The 16,091-nt window shown below is 40.9% G+C and overlaps 1 protein-coding gene across 2 annotated transcripts; it reads right to left on the bottom strand.

Moving 5' to 3' along the window:
• Nucleotides 1–945: 945 nt before the first annotated feature.
• Nucleotides 946–12,304, bottom strand: PRPF38B (pre-mRNA processing factor 38B). Of its 2 annotated transcripts, none has more exons than XM_044432420.1 (6): nucleotides 11,874–12,304; nucleotides 7,193–7,261; nucleotides 5,629–5,780; nucleotides 5,485–5,545; nucleotides 2,848–3,071; nucleotides 946–2,156 (listed from the first exon to the last, which is right to left on the bottom strand). In XM_044432420.1, exons 1-6 carry the CDS (start codon nucleotides 12,198–12,200, stop codon nucleotides 1,301–1,303), a joined length of 1,689 nt encoding a protein of 562 aa, XP_044288355.1. In that variant the 5' UTR covers nucleotides 12,201–12,304; the 3' UTR covers nucleotides 946–1,300. The 2 variants fall into 2 exon arrangements, with proteins under 2 accessions (XP_044288355.1, XP_044288356.1); XM_044432421.1 differs by lacking the exon at nucleotides 11,874–12,304 and adding an exon at nucleotides 11,621–11,820.
• Nucleotides 12,305–16,091: the final 3,787 nt, after the last annotated feature.

Genomic DNA, 16,091 nt, shown 5'->3' with positions numbered 1-16,091 from the left:
ACCATGCTATCCATAAAGTAGGCGGTCTACTCATTAACTTTTATTTCTATTTTTTATGAATAAGAAGTCCAACATTGCTATTTCTGGCAATGAACAACTGGGGATAGCCACACATAAATTAATCCAGTCTTTATTCCAGATATTTTATATTTCTTATACAGGTCACTAGAACAAGTCTACCAAACAGATATGAACTTTTGTGATATGATTTTCTCTTTCAATACTGCATTTTGACATTATCTCACAAGTAATCAAGTGTTCTAAAAAAGTAGCTACTTTTTGTTGCCAGAGAGAATTTTTTCAGCTCAAGCAATGATCATGACTTTGTAAAAAATGCATTTTAAAAAAACACTAGGAAAATGCTTTAAATGTGACTTTCATTTATAATATAAAAAATGATTTGAAAGCCTGAAACTGAAGTTTTTCTTCCTGCCTCCCCCATATTCAGCCTCTTTCAACATTTGTTATCCTAGAGTTGTTTCATGAATGACAGGGCAGCAACACAAGATTTTTAATGAAAACGTAAGGCTATTGTATTGAAAGAATCTTTACATGAATAAAGCTAGCCAGGAAGTCTATGTAGGTATGACACATAGGCTTTGCAATCTTAACAGTGTACCTATGAGGTAGCATTAACTACTCAACAAACCTCAGCAAAACCTAAATCCCTGCCTTGCATTGCTACCTCCTCTGAAAAACATAATCTAAATGTAACACCTAGTTGAATTTCACAAATAAGATGGTTTTTAAATGACTTCCCAAGAGGTACAACTGGACACAAAGAGTTCTAGAACTGAACCTTCATGGATGTTGAATGTACATAAATATTTTAGATATAATACACGTTCAAGACCCATCCTTAAAAGCTTCTGCCATACTATTATGCAAAGCACAGCCATGCTAATTCAAAGATAGAAACCATAATTCCACATCTATAAAACAAAGTAGAATTAGTGGCAGTTTTATTGCCGTATACAAATTTAACCAACATGGCAAACCATGCCAAAGGGATTAGAACAGTTTCAGGACATATGTACAGATTGTACATTTCAAAAACATTTGAACAATTTAAAAAAATGCACAGATTTGCATCATGAATTCAACTAAACAAATGGGCTGGAATAGTCAACGCATTTAACAGGGTTACAAAGGCACTTCCCTACTCAAAATAGGAAATGACGATCTGCAGCCTAGAGGGAGGTTGAAGAGTGCTCATCAACTACTGCACAATCTCAACTTTTAAGAAAAAAATAAGTTTTCAAAACATTTATAGGATTCAATGTGATCCACTTCTGAACATTCATACAGTCTCATCTTTGTTTTTAGATTGTTTATCTTGATTCTCTCGTTCTGTACTTTGGCTCCTTCGATGTTCATGTTTGTCTAAGTGGTCCTTATCACTGTGGTCATGTTTGTGGGAACGTTCTTTGCTTTTACTACGTTTCCGTGATCTCTCTTTACTGGGACTAAGGTCTCGTTTCCGGGACTTTTCACTACCATCAGTTCTTCCTCTGCTACTACTCCGCTTATTTGATTTCTCTTTACTTTCACTTTTGTGTTTGCTTGACTTCTCTTTACTCCTGCTTCTACTGTGCTTACCAGCATTCCTGCTCACACTCCTACTCCTGTGTTTTCGATCCCTACTTCGGCTCCTGCTATGCCTCCTCTCTTTCTTGGAATCTCTTTTGTCATCCTTATGCTTCCTTTCATCTTTGTCATCTTTGTGCCTTCTCTCATCTGTTTCACTCTTACTTTTTCTGTCTTTTGATTTTTCTCTAGAACGATCTCGCTCCCTGGAACGCTCACTTTCCTTTTCAATACCTCTCTCTTTGTCATAGTCACGCTCCTTCCTTCTACTTCGTTCATTTTCTTTCTCCCTCTCTCTCTCCCTGTCTCTTCTGTCTCCTTTCCGGTCATGACTTCGACTTCTGTGCCTGTCTCGGCTTCTACTTCGCCTACGATCCAATGCCCGATCAGAACTTCGGGATCGTCTCCTTTCCCTTTCTCTCTCTTTAGCTTCTCGCTCTAGTCTTTGTCTCTCCCTTTCCCTTTCCAATTCTCTATCAAAACTGGATGATCCACGGCCTTCCCGGTGACGACTTCTACTTCTTGATCTTCTAGGTGACCTCCTGGGACTCAAGGACCTCCTTGGAGACCTGCACGAAGAGAAATACTTAGGAAAATGAGTTTTTCCAACAAGGTTTTTTAGCAAAGAAGCCTTTGTACTTTCCTTATTTTATTTTCTTGTAATTTCAAGTTCACAAAACTATTCCAATATCTTTTAGATTTTTGCATGAATCACCAACTGTGCTATAGCTGGTGTAGTATATGAGAGGTGGGCAGAAACTCTGTTGAGAGATCACCTAACAACGCTGATGTGATTCTCAAAGAATGCTAGATTAGGGAGACCTTGGTCTGATCCAATAAAACAGCAATGGATTTGCAGAACCATTTAATATAGTGATGCTTTAATTGCTAATTGTTCAAATATGCCCTCTCACTTTGGAATTGGGGTCACCCACAGAGAATCTACAGGGAAACAGTGGCACCCTAAATAAAGATTAAAAATGCATGCCTCAGTTTAAATATCACCTAGCTAAAAGGACCTCAGCTGGATTTATACAAGCATCAGTACACTTCATCTGCTATAGCAGAATAGTGGATTCTTTGTAGAAGAGGTGATTAGAAGAGTACTAAGATAAGGTGAACCATGATGAAACACTATATAAATGTTATCATTCATTTTAAAAGTCCACACTCCCAATAGTTACATGGGATATTTTGATCATGCGAAATTATAGGAGAAAGTCTACATTAAGTAACTATTTTGTAAAGTTAATGTACAACCTTGAACGTCTACGCTCTGCATGTCTGTCTACTTCTTCTACTCCCTCTTTGCCATCCTTCTTGATTTTTCTAGGCCTGGCTTTAATTTGTTGATCAATATTCTTTTGAACTGGCACAGGAATCCGCGGAAACAATGTAGAAAACCACTCAAGCTTAGTAAGAAAGGAGCGCAGCATTTCTCCAATGGTCATGACACAGCCGCCACCTGCTTTCACATCAAGGTCCTTCAAAAAACAGACAGAAAACAAAACACAGATCCTGACTGTGAGAAACCATCTAACATTGGGTTTAGAAACAAATGCTACTGTACTGATTGTCATTTTTCAAATTTCAGATATGATGGCTTAACTGTTTTTGCTCAGAACTTCAACTCTTGTACCTTTGCAATTGGCCAGATATTACAGGCTTGGAGTTTGATATAATGTATATGCATGCAGGTGCACACCAATCCTGCAGCCAGAGGGTAAAGGGTCCATTTCTTAACTGATTAGTGTGAAATCCCCTTACACAGCTAGTGTGTATGCTATCATCTTGTATTGTTATGCCACAAAATAGAACATAATGTTCTAAATTAATAACTCATTTCTGAGGACCATGGCCACTACTCAAAACTGTGGCCTAATTATAGTTTGGACTTCATTTCCTGTCTAAAAATGACCAGAAAAAGTTGTAGTACAAATGGACCCTACCTAAATTGGAAGCAATAGCAAACCAACTGCCATGAAGCAGTGAGGTTTCTAATTTAGAGTTATGCAAAAAAGAAATAAAGGAACAAATAATTGGAAACGCATAATCCATGATGACCATTGTCTCGGAAAAGGGTCATTACCGCATGAAGGCCTTCTTGCTATGCCCTCTCACAGCTCAGGACATGTTAGTCAGCTATTGTCAGGCCCAAACCTATAGTGCAAGCACACAAGGAAAGTGAGATTTGTTATCTAAAACAGGAAGAGAAAATCTAAATGTAAAACTGCTTGCACTCACACACATTTAAGTGCTCAGATACACAGTTTTCCCAAATAAAATTGTTGCACAGAGATCTAAAGAAGAAAACACACATCAGCTTAAATTTAGTTCCTGAAAGGTACACACAAAAATAGAGCATCAGTGAAGTAGTCAAAGCATTAATAACATTTAGACAGATGAAGAAAGAATTCACTGAACTGCTTTTGCATATTTAACAGTGGCAAACAATTTAAAGTGTTGGGCAAAAGTGATTTCTTGGTGTTATTGCAATTTCAGGTAGTTACATGAAAAAAAGGGAACAAAAATTATAATGAACCAGTGTACTCTCAGGAACTAGGAATGCCATTCTATAGTGTCAGAATATATCATGGCACTCATGGGGACTTCCAATAGTATCCAGAAAGTTACCCACTACTTGTACCCTTTCAAATAATTTTTTAAAAAGGAAAATCCTGAAAAACAATAGTCTTCTTTAACTTTTCCTTTCACCTCTATTCCTTTGTTGAGCTCTTCCTGCCTCCATCTCCAGTCTCGCTACTTCCCCATACACTTTAGCTCACAGTTTCTCTCCATCTTGGCCTCTACCCTTTTAGTTTCTTGACCCCCCCCCCCATGTGCCTTGCTGGTTTCTCCTTCCTCCCAGTCTGTAGTTTTGCCATTTCCCTCCCCTGAACCACTTCTCTGGCTTGTTTTTAACAAACCAGGCTCTCATGGCAGTCATTAAGTGACTAGATACCTCCCTCTAGGAGAACTATATCGCAGCAGCATTCACAGTAGTTCTTTAAATTCCCAGAGGTGCCGCTGAGTCAAAAAAGCCTTGGAGACCACCACTATATTTTGTATCATATGTTAAAGAAAGAACTGTAGCCACAGAAAAACAATCTATCCTAAAAGAGTGTCACATACTCTGAGCCAGACAACGTGTGATCAGGATCTAAATTTTTGGTATGGCAATAACTCATAAAATCTATTGCAAATTATTAGTAGGAATTTCCAATGACTGCTTGTAGAAGAAAGACTCAGTACTGTAATCTAAGGGAAAAGGCCAATGTGTAGTATGAATGTTGCTGAAAAGAGAACCCATGTTAAAAACACTGCATGTGTGCTTGAGCAATTAAACTTTCAGCAGGTCTCTGTGGAGCCCGAATAGCTACTGAAAAGAGCTCAAAAATAATTTACGAGTTCATCAAGCAGTGCTGCCAATTAGAAATTAGGAAAAGCGACTCTACCGGGAGTGCAAAAGATGTACTCACAAGCCTTTGTATTGAAATTTTCCAGTCAATTCACTTCTTACAAATATTGGCCATTTACTTGTGTTAAAAAACGAACTTCCACTTGATTTTGCTAGCTTTATGTATAGTCAAAAAGCACGAATATTTCTCCGAAGAATAAAACTTTTACTGCCAATACATTTCCCCTGCAAAGAGCTTAGAATGGCAACAGATTAAATAAATTCCCAACATACTTTATAAAGGAATAAGAATATCCTTTAATGTTCTTGGAAAGTTTGCAAATCATAAGAAATTTAACTGTTTATCATATGCATGTACACATAATTTTTAAATTTCATTAATGCTTTCCAGCTTAGAGGTATATCACAAAGTTCTTTTACTTAACATTTCAGAAAATAAAAGAAAAAAAGAAAACAAAATATTACCCTTGTTGACATACCTCCTCATCATCAAGGAAGGATTCAAACCAGTCCCATAAATCTGTTGGAGGCTGTGTGTACCTTGAAGTACAAAGAGACTGTGTAAATTTAATAATGCTCTCTGCAAACAAAATAAGATGACATCTAAGTATTTTGACACTTACCTAATATACATGAATCCAAGGGCCCTAATATATGGGGAGTCTGTGTGAGTTATTAGTCCCATCACTTGTTTACGAGTAAGCTTCAGGGTAAATAACTTGTACAGGAGACAAAAGGCTGTAGACACTATACCTCCAGTCCCAACGCCACGCACCTTTAAAAATTAGGAAGAAACGAAACAACTTATTTAACCCAAGAGTAATACAGACCTACTGCAGTACATAAAATGTTAATACATCTTTTTCTGCAGACATGAACACAAAACCAAGGCCACCACTTGCTTGACCACATGGTGTTCAGTAGTGAGTGATCACATTAGCATGTCCTGAACCAGAAGAGCCCCATCCAGAAATCAGGTCTACAATTGTTTGTTCACAGGGAAAGAGGCAATGTTAAGGCCTAGTTTTCACATAAAACTAACCAATGGCTTATTTAAAACATGGTTTTTTTGCCCAGCCAGGAGCTTGTTTAGAAATGAACAATCAAACCTTGCTTTTTTTTCTTAGTCCCTGGATTGCTTCCCTCAGGAGAATGTTGGGTCTATTTCAGGGTTTTGTGAAATTTGGTTAACCTTTGCATAACCCACACTTGCTGGTTCATACAGCATGATGATCCATGAGCAGGAGTCGCATATTTAATTCCCACCAATGGATGCTGCAGCTAAATAACCCACAATCAGTATGTGGTCCTAAACCAAGACCATGGGTTCCCCCTCGTATGGTTTGTGGTTAACAACCTTTGTTCTGGGTTTACATGTAACAAAAAAATTGTTACCTAACTCATATATTTAAACCAAGGTTTGTCATTACATGTGAACTACTTGCAAATATTTTAAGATGATAATTCAATAGTAAGCATTTGTATTACATTGTTTTAAAAAATTAAATAAAAATGCACTGGTTTATTAATGCTAATATTAGCACTTCCAAATAGGTCCCTGTCAGACATATACATTTTGCAGATACAGTCTTCTGTTACTAATTTTTGTTAGAGAAACAATGCATTTTTAAAAATGGAAAATCTTCCACAGGGAAATGCTATAATGGAAAGCTTTCCATATGTGCTTTCTGCCTGTATCACTGGCATGCCCACACAAACAACGGATGTACAGAACCTGTCTGCATGTGTACAGTTCCTCTTGCAACTATGATTGTCTGTGTATGCGCAATGCTAGTGTTCTTTAACATGGAATTCTTTTCACCAATTAATTTTAATAAGTTAGTCTAATAAACTTTTCCTTTAGCCTCCTTGTAACTCTGATATGTAATAAATTACATTCAGTTCGGAATGCTAGCATTCAGTATTATAGAATGAAATATTGGATTTAATATTTTATGGCTTATTCCATATTACTACAGCAAATCACAAACAAGCTAATTTAAAAGGATGACTACTGAATCCTACTGAAAATATGTCCTCATTAATGAGTCAACTAAGGCTTCAATGGTTTGACCTACCAATTAACTTACACAGTGTATTTTTCATATGCTCAGTGTCACACTATGCAAATCATTCACTACCATGTTAAAAACTCCAAGAATTCAGAAGGCACGTACTTCTACTTACCCCTCCGCACATCCCTGTCTGGCCAGCTGTTTTTCTGCTCCCTTTTTCCCAAGGCTCAACATGTGTAACCTGCAAATATGAAATCAAATTATCAACCATTCTATGATTTGAGATTTTATTTTTATATACCTAAAAGTATTTATAGGCCACCTAGGCAGTTTACAGTACATGGAACAAAATAAAACACATTAAAACCTATTTAAACAACAAATCTAAACATCTATGAAAGCAATATAAAAAGGGCCACAACATTCAGGCTAAGTGTTAAAAAAATTCTAAAAAGGTATGTCTTCGCCAGGCACTGCAAGGAAAACAAAGGCAATGCCACACGAATTTCCCTAGGGAGGGAGTTCCAAAGATGGGGAGCAGCAGCAGAAAAAGTCCTTCGCCTACTTGCCACCCCCTCATCTCCCTGAGGGATAGTTCTTGTAGAAGGGCCTCCTGAGCTGATCTGAGGGGGCAAGCAGGTATATATGGGTGTAAACGGTCCTTTAGATAGCAGGGCCCCAAGCTGTTTAGGGCTTTCTTTCAGAACTGGTGTTATACGGGACGCTTCTAGAAGATTTACATTTTATTTTCCCCTGAGAAAACAGGCAATATATAACACACATTTTAACTTAAAGTTGCATTCCCCACTTAAATAAAGAACATTACTTCAATATATCAAGTCTCAGAATATACAAATACGCAGATTATTACAATCTCAATCAAGAACATGAAAAAATGCTAATCACCAGGAAACTTAAAAGTTATCATAATGGCCACTGGCTTCAAGAGCTTTAAACAGATTACACCAATGAATGGAAAACAGGTTCTATCCATTTTAGTTGTGAAAGTTGAATGAAAAAGCTAGCTTCACATGGACTATGTCTCTGAACTACAACTGCTGGGGTCAAAGAGCAGATTTGCAGACTTCACAGCCTTCTGTGCATCAGGTTAGGCTCTGGGGGAAAGCTGGACTAGCTTTGGATCAGTATCCAGTGCAGGCCATCCAGCCACACTATTAAGCTGGCAGTAATGACTACCAACACAATGGAAGCCTAGCAATCAAGGAAAGTCCATAAAACTATCATTTCCATAACAGAATACTCTTCCAAACACATTAGATTTGGCTGGTTTCTGGTTGCTGCAGAAACCACTAGTTTGCTCTTGCACTGATGGTCACTCCCACCAGTACAAGGGAAAGTTTAGATATTGTCTTTGGTCTGATTATCAGAATGGATTCTTCTTAATCCACAGAACAAATTTTCCTTACAGCAAGTATCACAGATGATCAATCTGAAGTCATCATTGAAGTCAATCTCCAGTCATCACTGACATAAGATAAAGAACATCACCACAAGCACAGCAGTAATGTCTTACGTCCAATTTCCCTTGTTTAAAGAAAAAGATCAGTGCTCCAAATGTTGTGAATACAGTTGCAAAAAGGGCTCATCCAGCTGGTAGTTCTGCAATTGCAATCTCCATGCCAGATCCTGTCCCATGTCCAGGATGATACCAAGCAGTTACCGATACTAAGACAGTTTCAAGGAAAGATGCAGTGGTAGGGCATCAGGCATATACCTGATGTCAGAGTGTAGTCAGAGCTAAACTTTAATCTAGAAATTTTTTTAAAAAATTATTTTTTGGAAAAATAATTCCCCAAACCAGAAGGAGGTAGGAAACAATTAATAAGCAATAAAGGTACTGTATGTGCTTCTTCTAAAAATGGTAGCATCTGTGAGGTGAATTTGAGTGTTGTATATTCTACAGCAGACACAAGAACAATGATTCTCTAATGCTTTGTGCTCTATTACGTAAAGATCGAATTCTCCAGGACCTCATAACTCTAGTTTCACATTACATTAATTCATAATTAATAGTCTTAGGATTGGTCTGACACAAAGCACGGTTTATTATTTCAGCCAAACCAGCAAACTGAAGTTCGTGCTTGTTTTGCATTCTAGGATTAGCAATGAAATTTTTTTAAAAAACCAAAAAACGGAGAAAGACCTGTCAAAGGGAACATAAAACCCCAGGCTCCTCACCATTGTTCATATGTTAAACCTTGGCTTGACATTAGATCAAATGATCACTATGTCTATGTCTAGCTACCACTCTGTGTGATGGGCTTATAGTTCTCTAATTGCTTGTATTGCATTTGGCTTGTATTTTATTTATTTATTAAAACATTTTTATGCCGCCCCATTCACCGAAGCCTCGGGGCGGCTTACAACAAATAAGTTAAATAACATTTTAAAATATATGCATTAAAATAAATTACAAATGTACAATATAAAATAAGCCACCCTGGCCCGAAAAATTCAATAATATTAACATTTAAAATGCTGCTTGTATTTGCACTTAATATTGAAAATATTTTACCTTTTTCCTCTGAATTAGTTAGAATTTACATACATTAATTAGGCCATTATGATTGGTTTAATGGTGAATTAATCTACTTTCTTAGCAAGTAGATTTTATTCCAAAATTTAGGTTGGGACAACATTCCTGAAGCCAAAAAGTAACACAAATTTTTGTTTGTTTTAAAAAGGTTTAAAAAATCATGTCATGCTATAGCACACTTTGACCACTGAACTAACAGAAGTTCGGGGAAACAAAGAGTAACTGAAAATTATTGAATCTGATGAATCAAGAAATGCAACGTGATAATTTAATCTTGGTAATGCAAATAACTTTCATATTTTTAGGGTATGAATATACACTCATAGAACAGAAGTGGACAAAATTCATTTGGGCTACAATTTCACTCCATTTAAGGCACAGTTCCAACAGGATGCACACAACTCTCTGAACATGACATCATCCTGTGCAGGAAGAGAGAAGCGTGAAAATAAAGGTCACCTCCTTGCTGCTCCTACTCTGCAAACCACCTTAGACTGTCAAAGTGCAGCATGTCAAAATAGGAGCAAGCTGAGGTTCTGCCAGAATACCTTGTATCTTGAAGGTGCCAGTTTTTTTCCTCTTCCCCAAGTACACCTCCAAACTTCTCTCCAAGGTTGCTCTTACAACCCTAGCAACACAGTTCTTTCTGCACTGGCTCCAAAGGGGATCTGAACATACAAGTGTTACAATAGAGACACTGTTCTAAACCAATTGCTAGTCCTACTGAAGTAGACCCAACTAAAAGTATTGGGACTCAAGCCTATTAACAGAACAGAATAGCAGTAGAGTTGGAAGGGACCTGAAAGGCCATCAAGTCCAACCCCATGCTCCACATCCTCATGTGGTTACCCATTCAGCTGCAGGCACACATCTTCCCAGCTCAGCAAAGGTGAATGGACATGCCAGTTCAATGTACAGCTAATTAAGAAGGCCTACCATTTTACCCAGGGTAAAACTTGTGAGCCTCAGGTCTTTCCTTCTGCATTCATTTGGCTTCCATGTCAATGCACTGTAAGCCATCCTGAGATATTTATATAATAGGACAGCATATAAAAGCTTTAAATGAATGAATGTTACTTGAAAGAAGCTGAGTTTTGCAGTAGCAGAGTGATCAGAAGGGAATTTAAGACATGGTAGTCCAGTTTCTAGAAGCTTGCTCAATCCATACTTCAGCTATGACAATTCCAAGTCTGAGAAATCTACTTTTAAGGTTTTAAAGCTGAATGGATTCAATAAAAGTACATGGGTTGATAAAAATTCTCTCTCCAGTGGCAATGTTTCAGTGTGTTTGAGAGGGAGGAAAAACAACTAAAGTCACACTCACACAGATCAATTTAAACAGGTTCCACACATATCATCTGAAACACACAGGATTACAGCATCTCATTTTAGATGGAAAGACATGATTAATGGTTGAGACCCAAGTTTTAGACTATGGTTTTAAATGCAAAGGCAGAACAATTTTGCAGCAATATAATGTTCTACTGTAATTGTACAATGAACACTAAGTATGTGTGTTTGTTGCATAGTGGGTAGAGTTTTAGACCAGCCCTTGGAAGATCCAAGTTCAAACTCATACTCGGCGATGAAAGTTCAATGGATCACTGCTCCAGATGCCACCTTTCAGCCTAGCCTGCCCCACAGGGTTGTTGAGGATAAAATAAGGTAGAACCATATGCTACCCCGAGATCCTTGGGGAAAAGATGAAATAAATATTGACCAGTTATTTTGAAATACTGATTTAGATCTTTTTTTGTCAGAAATTGGACAGAAAAGAAAGACGTCAAAACAATGCTTTGTGTAAGCTCTAGTTTCTTCCTTCTCATTCATTTTATCTGTCACACACATACAAAGCTCCTTAGCAGATGTTGGCAATAAATCTTCATACTGGACAAACATCTTAGCTAGTCTTGGTGTGGAAAAGTTAGGCAACTCGACCTGACCCCCTCTCAGATATGAAAAGCAGTTTTCAGACTACACAGACGGGAATTCAAGCGAAAAACCCTGCAGCCACATTTGCTGAAAAAAAATGCCGCTACTTACAACTACACCGACCCCTCTGGTCGACATGGGAACAGCTATGCGGCGAGGGCCTCATCCGTTCGTTTCGAGATCGCGGGAGGAAAGAGAGAGAAGGGCCAGTTCCTAGGTTATTTAGGGACTATTCGGGGGAGGTGGAATCAGCAGAGACCGGAGATGACCCTGCTCAGCCATAGGGTTAAGGCCGGACTGAGAAGCCTAGGCAGACAAACCTCGTGTTTCGCGAGGCCGACTGCCTTCCTCGACGCCCGCTCACCTTGAAATAGATCTCGTCGACCACCTCGTGGTAGGTCTTGAGCTCGTAAAGTTGCACCTTGAAGTAAGGCGAGGACAGGATGTTGGTGAGGATCATGGGGTTCAGGTTCATGGTCTTTTCGTTCCCCCACAGAGGCAGAACGTTGCCTTGCTTGCCCGAGGCCGCCGGCTTGGGGCCCGCGCTCTGCAGCGGCAGCGGCAACACGGCTCCGGCCTGCGGGTGCAGCGGGACGCCCGGCGGCGGCGGCGGCGGCTGCTGCGGCGGCGGCGACTGCTGCGGCGGTTGATGGCAGTTCCCGGCGCCCACGATGGGGCAGTTGTTGGCCATGGCGGCGCCGGCGAGGAGCGGTTCGCTTACGCCGAAGGAGCGGGCGAGAAGGCCGCGCGAGTAAGGCCAGCTGACGCTCTCCAGGTTGAGCCCAGCGAACCTCCGCCAACCGCCGACAAGATGGCGGCTCCCGCGGAAATGACGGAAAAGCCTTCCGGGACGGACGCGGCCAATCGGTGCTGCGGCTGGATCGAGCATGCGCATTGCCTTCTACGCCGGCCTCAGAAGGCCTCGGGGCAGCGCCGGGGTAGAGCACGTTGTCGTACGGTGGGGAATGCTGCCGTTTCGCAGGAACGGCTTTTCTCGTTCCTGTATCTAAATGCATGTATGGGATCCCCGCCTGTCAGTATTTAAAAAATAATAATCTTGGGGCGTCTTAAAAAAGCGCAGTTAGATGGATAATAATGGGGCTAGCCCATTTGCGGCCCTTCACATGGCTTGGCTTCCAGCTCCCATGGTGCTTCACCTTCCTCCATGCTGCCTAGAACTGATGGGAGTTGTGGTCCGTCATCTGAGAGCCACAAGCCGGCCTACAATTATGTGCATTGCCTACTTAGGAGTACTGAGTTATTCCTGAAATGCATTGCCGTCCTATAGTAACAATGGCATGGTCTTCCATGAGCTATGTCGTAATTTGTACCATAACATAGTAGTTAGGGTTGGGCTGGCATTCAGAAGATCTGAATTCTAATCCCACTTTGCCATGAAAGTCAGTAGGTGCCTCTGGACCAGTCATTGATTCCCAGCCTAACTTACCTCACAGGGTTGTTGTGAGGATAAATTGGGGAGGGGCTTATTTATTTTATTGTTATACTGCCCAGTAGTGGAGGCTCTCTGGGCACTTACCAAAAGGTAAAAATACACAAACAACAAACATTAACACAAAACAATGAAATCACAGCAACTGCAACTGAATAAGCATAGAGGCATAGCAGCAGTACAGGATATGCTATATTAAAATAAAAGTTAAAAAGTTCTATTGTTAGTATGCTTGTCACCTGGTGCAGACAAGAATACAAAGTAGGTGCTGGGTTCTTTTGAAAACTTATTCCACAGCCAGGTTGCCAAAACCAAAGAAGTCCTCCTCCCAGTAGCCATGCACCTTACTTCCTTTGGAGGTGACGTCAGGGTATGGGTAGAAGTTGGACTATGGAAGCTACTTTGGGTTTCTGACATGGAAAAAGGTGGGATATAAATATAACCCCCCCCCCCCCATGCACACCTTAACAGGGTGAGGAGGTTTGAGAGTGTCAGAGAAGCTGAGAGCAATGTTGCCAGGAGGCCAGCTCTCTCACTAGGCCGGTCTCCTAGTAGGTCACACAAGGCGGAATGGTGAAAGCTGAGGAACCACACTAAGATGCTGTCCTGAGCTCAGCTCTCCCTTTCATGCTTTTAGGCAAAGCAGATCTTTATTAGCACTCTGCAGCTACAAGAAGAAGCAACTCTAAAAGCCATCTAATGAGGTTGGAAGCTTAGCCTCTGTTCAAGAAAGAGAGTTGATCCCAGCCAGGGACTTCTCCCCAACATCCTTCCCTTTCAGTAACTCGGAGGGCTGTCTCCTACCGGTGAAGGGCTCGTCAGTGAGACCTATGCAAGCCCTCTTAACTGGGCAGCTCATCTCTCCTGACACCTTGTCATGGAGTCAGGCAAGGCAACAGCTTTCCCCTCTCTGCTTGCTCCACCCCTCTTCTCTCTTCCAAAGCAGTCCTGCTATCCTAGTCAACCTGGAAAGCTGTGGGCAGTGGCCTTTGGGTGCTTCAAAGGCCTGTGTCTCTCCCATTTAGTCAACTAAACGTCCATCTCAGCTTCCCCAATGTTGTCTTCTTCCTTTTCTTCCAAATCCTGGTCATCCTGGGATGCCTGCCAAGAATGGCAGTTGGTTTTACTACAGATACATCCAACCTCTTCAGAGTAACAGTCACATCAGAAGAAGATAATGGATATCTCTAATGGTGATGGAGGCACAGAAACTTCTGAAGGGCAGCTACTTGGCAGCAGTGGTAGTTCACAAGGATATTTCACAGGCAATGGCAGTGATGTCCAAATTAACTCTGGTTAGTAGTGCACAGAAGGCAGCAAAGATAAATTACTTCTGAATTGCTTACTTTGAAAACCCTATGATGAAACAATCCAAAATGAAACGAGATAGTGCCAGAAGATGAGACTCCCAGGGTGGAAGGCACTTAATGAGATACTGGGAAAGAGCAAAGGACAAGGATGAATAGTACTGTGAAAGCTGGACAGCAGAAAAAGCTGACAGGAAGAAAATGGATGCATTTGGAACATGGTACTGTAAGAGAGCTGTCAGTCGTTTGTCATTCTGTCAGTCCAGGGTATTGACTGGACTGCTTTCCCCTCTCTCCTTTCCCCTCTCTATATGTGCATTATAAATATAACCAAGGCAGAACTTTCTCTAGAAGCAAAATTGACAAAAATGAAGCTATCATGAGAAGCAAGTCTCACTGGAGAGGACCATCATGCTAGGGCAAGTTGCAGGCAGAAGAAAAGGAAGAAAAAGATGAGATGGATTGACTCCATAAAGGAAGCCACAGTCTTGAATTTATGTGGAATAGCTAAGCAGGAATGTCATGTATAGGACATTTTGGAGGGCTTTCATCCATAGAGTTGCCTTAAGTTGGAAATGACTTGATGAAATGTAATAATAATTTGTTGGATGCAAGGATGTACTTGATGTACTTATTCTTTGCTCCCAGCATATTGGAAGTATGCTGCCTCAGAAGTTTGGTCTAGGCTTCTGATAAAATAGGCTCTAATCCATAAGAACCTATGACACTAATAGTAAACCCCCCAAAGTTCAGTGGGGCTTACTCCCAGTGGGTATGTATAGGACATATATATGTATTTATATCTATGTCTTAAGACATCGGTCCTATACCAATTTAGTTGAATTCAGTGCATGTATAGAATTGCACTGTAAATCCATTGATGCAGCTTATTTCAATGCAGCTTCTTTTATAGTAGGCATATAGAATTGCTGTGTAAATTCATCTATTTATTAAAGTGGTACAAGCAAAGCTCTTTTATGTATAGCAGTTCCATATCTTTTCTCGATGGGTATGTTCTGGTTGTCATGCATAATCTTTCCCCTTTCTCTCATGCAGCATGTTTATTTACACATCTTCCAATTAAGCATGCATAGGGTCGATCTGTTAAGTATACTGCCTGTGGCAGCAGCAGAAACTAATGCCATAAACATTTGTATGATACAAATATATGATCCTGCAGGCCTTGTTAACCCTTCTGAATAAAGGGGAAAAGCAAAATGTTTGGTCTCCTGCACATCTGCTTGACGTTGACGTAGTCATCCCATATGGGAAGGCAGCAGAAAAGACAACAGGCCGGCTCTAGACTTAGCTATGATTAGGTTAGACCCATTGAAACAAAAAGGCCTTAATTTAGGCTGCAGTCCTGAAAGTAAGCCCCAAAGAACTCACTGGGTCTTACTTTCACTCAAAGTAGATACGCACAGCATTGCACCGCGAGGATTTAAGCGCTGCAGGGATTTGCCTGAGGGCGCCAACTCGTCTACTCCTCGGTGGCTGCAATGCAAAAAGGCAGCCCTGGGAAGAAGGCTTGGCTGAGCGTGGCGGAGCGTGCCCGGGCGCAACCCCAAGCGATCCTGAGCATAGCATCGACGCGGGAGCGTGCGGGGAGGCAGGGTGGGACAAAGGACGGTCGGAACGAGCCGCGGTGGAGACACGACTGGCGGCGCGGCGGGAAGTGCGGTTATTTCTGGGCCCGTTCCGGCGCCTTTTCGGTGGGGTGGAAGCCTAGGCGGGCGGAGCCGTTTGGCTGAGCAGGTGGCGGGTGAGAGGGCGGCTCGGCGTGGTGCCGGCTGCTGTGGGCTTCGCGGGGGATCAGGCCCGAGGG

Source organism: Varanus komodoensis, unplaced genomic scaffold (genome assembly GCF_004798865.1).
Source record: "Varanus komodoensis strain SLA01 unplaced genomic scaffold, ASM479886v1 scaffold24, whole genome shotgun sequence".
In the NCBI taxonomy this organism is placed as follows: domain Eukaryota; kingdom Metazoa; phylum Chordata; class Lepidosauria; order Squamata; family Varanidae; genus Varanus; species Varanus komodoensis.
The sequence above is the reverse complement of the archived record's forward strand: the minus strand, read 5'-3'. Positions and strand labels throughout refer to the sequence as shown.

Bases quoted from the DNA above. Each gene is read 5' to 3' on its own strand.
- PRPF38B (XM_044432420.1), bottom strand. From the start codon at position 12,200: ATGGCCAACAACTGCCCCATCGTGGGCGCCGGGAACTGCCATCAACCG. The intron at 5,781-7,192 runs GTAAGTAGAAGT...TAATTTTTAAAG, and splicing joins AGACAGGGATGTGCGGAGGG to GTGCGTGGCGTTGGGACTGG. The intron at 5,546-5,628 runs GTAAGTGTCAAA...TTGTACTTCAAG, and splicing joins CTTGGATTCATGTATATTAG to GTACACACAGCCTCCAACAG.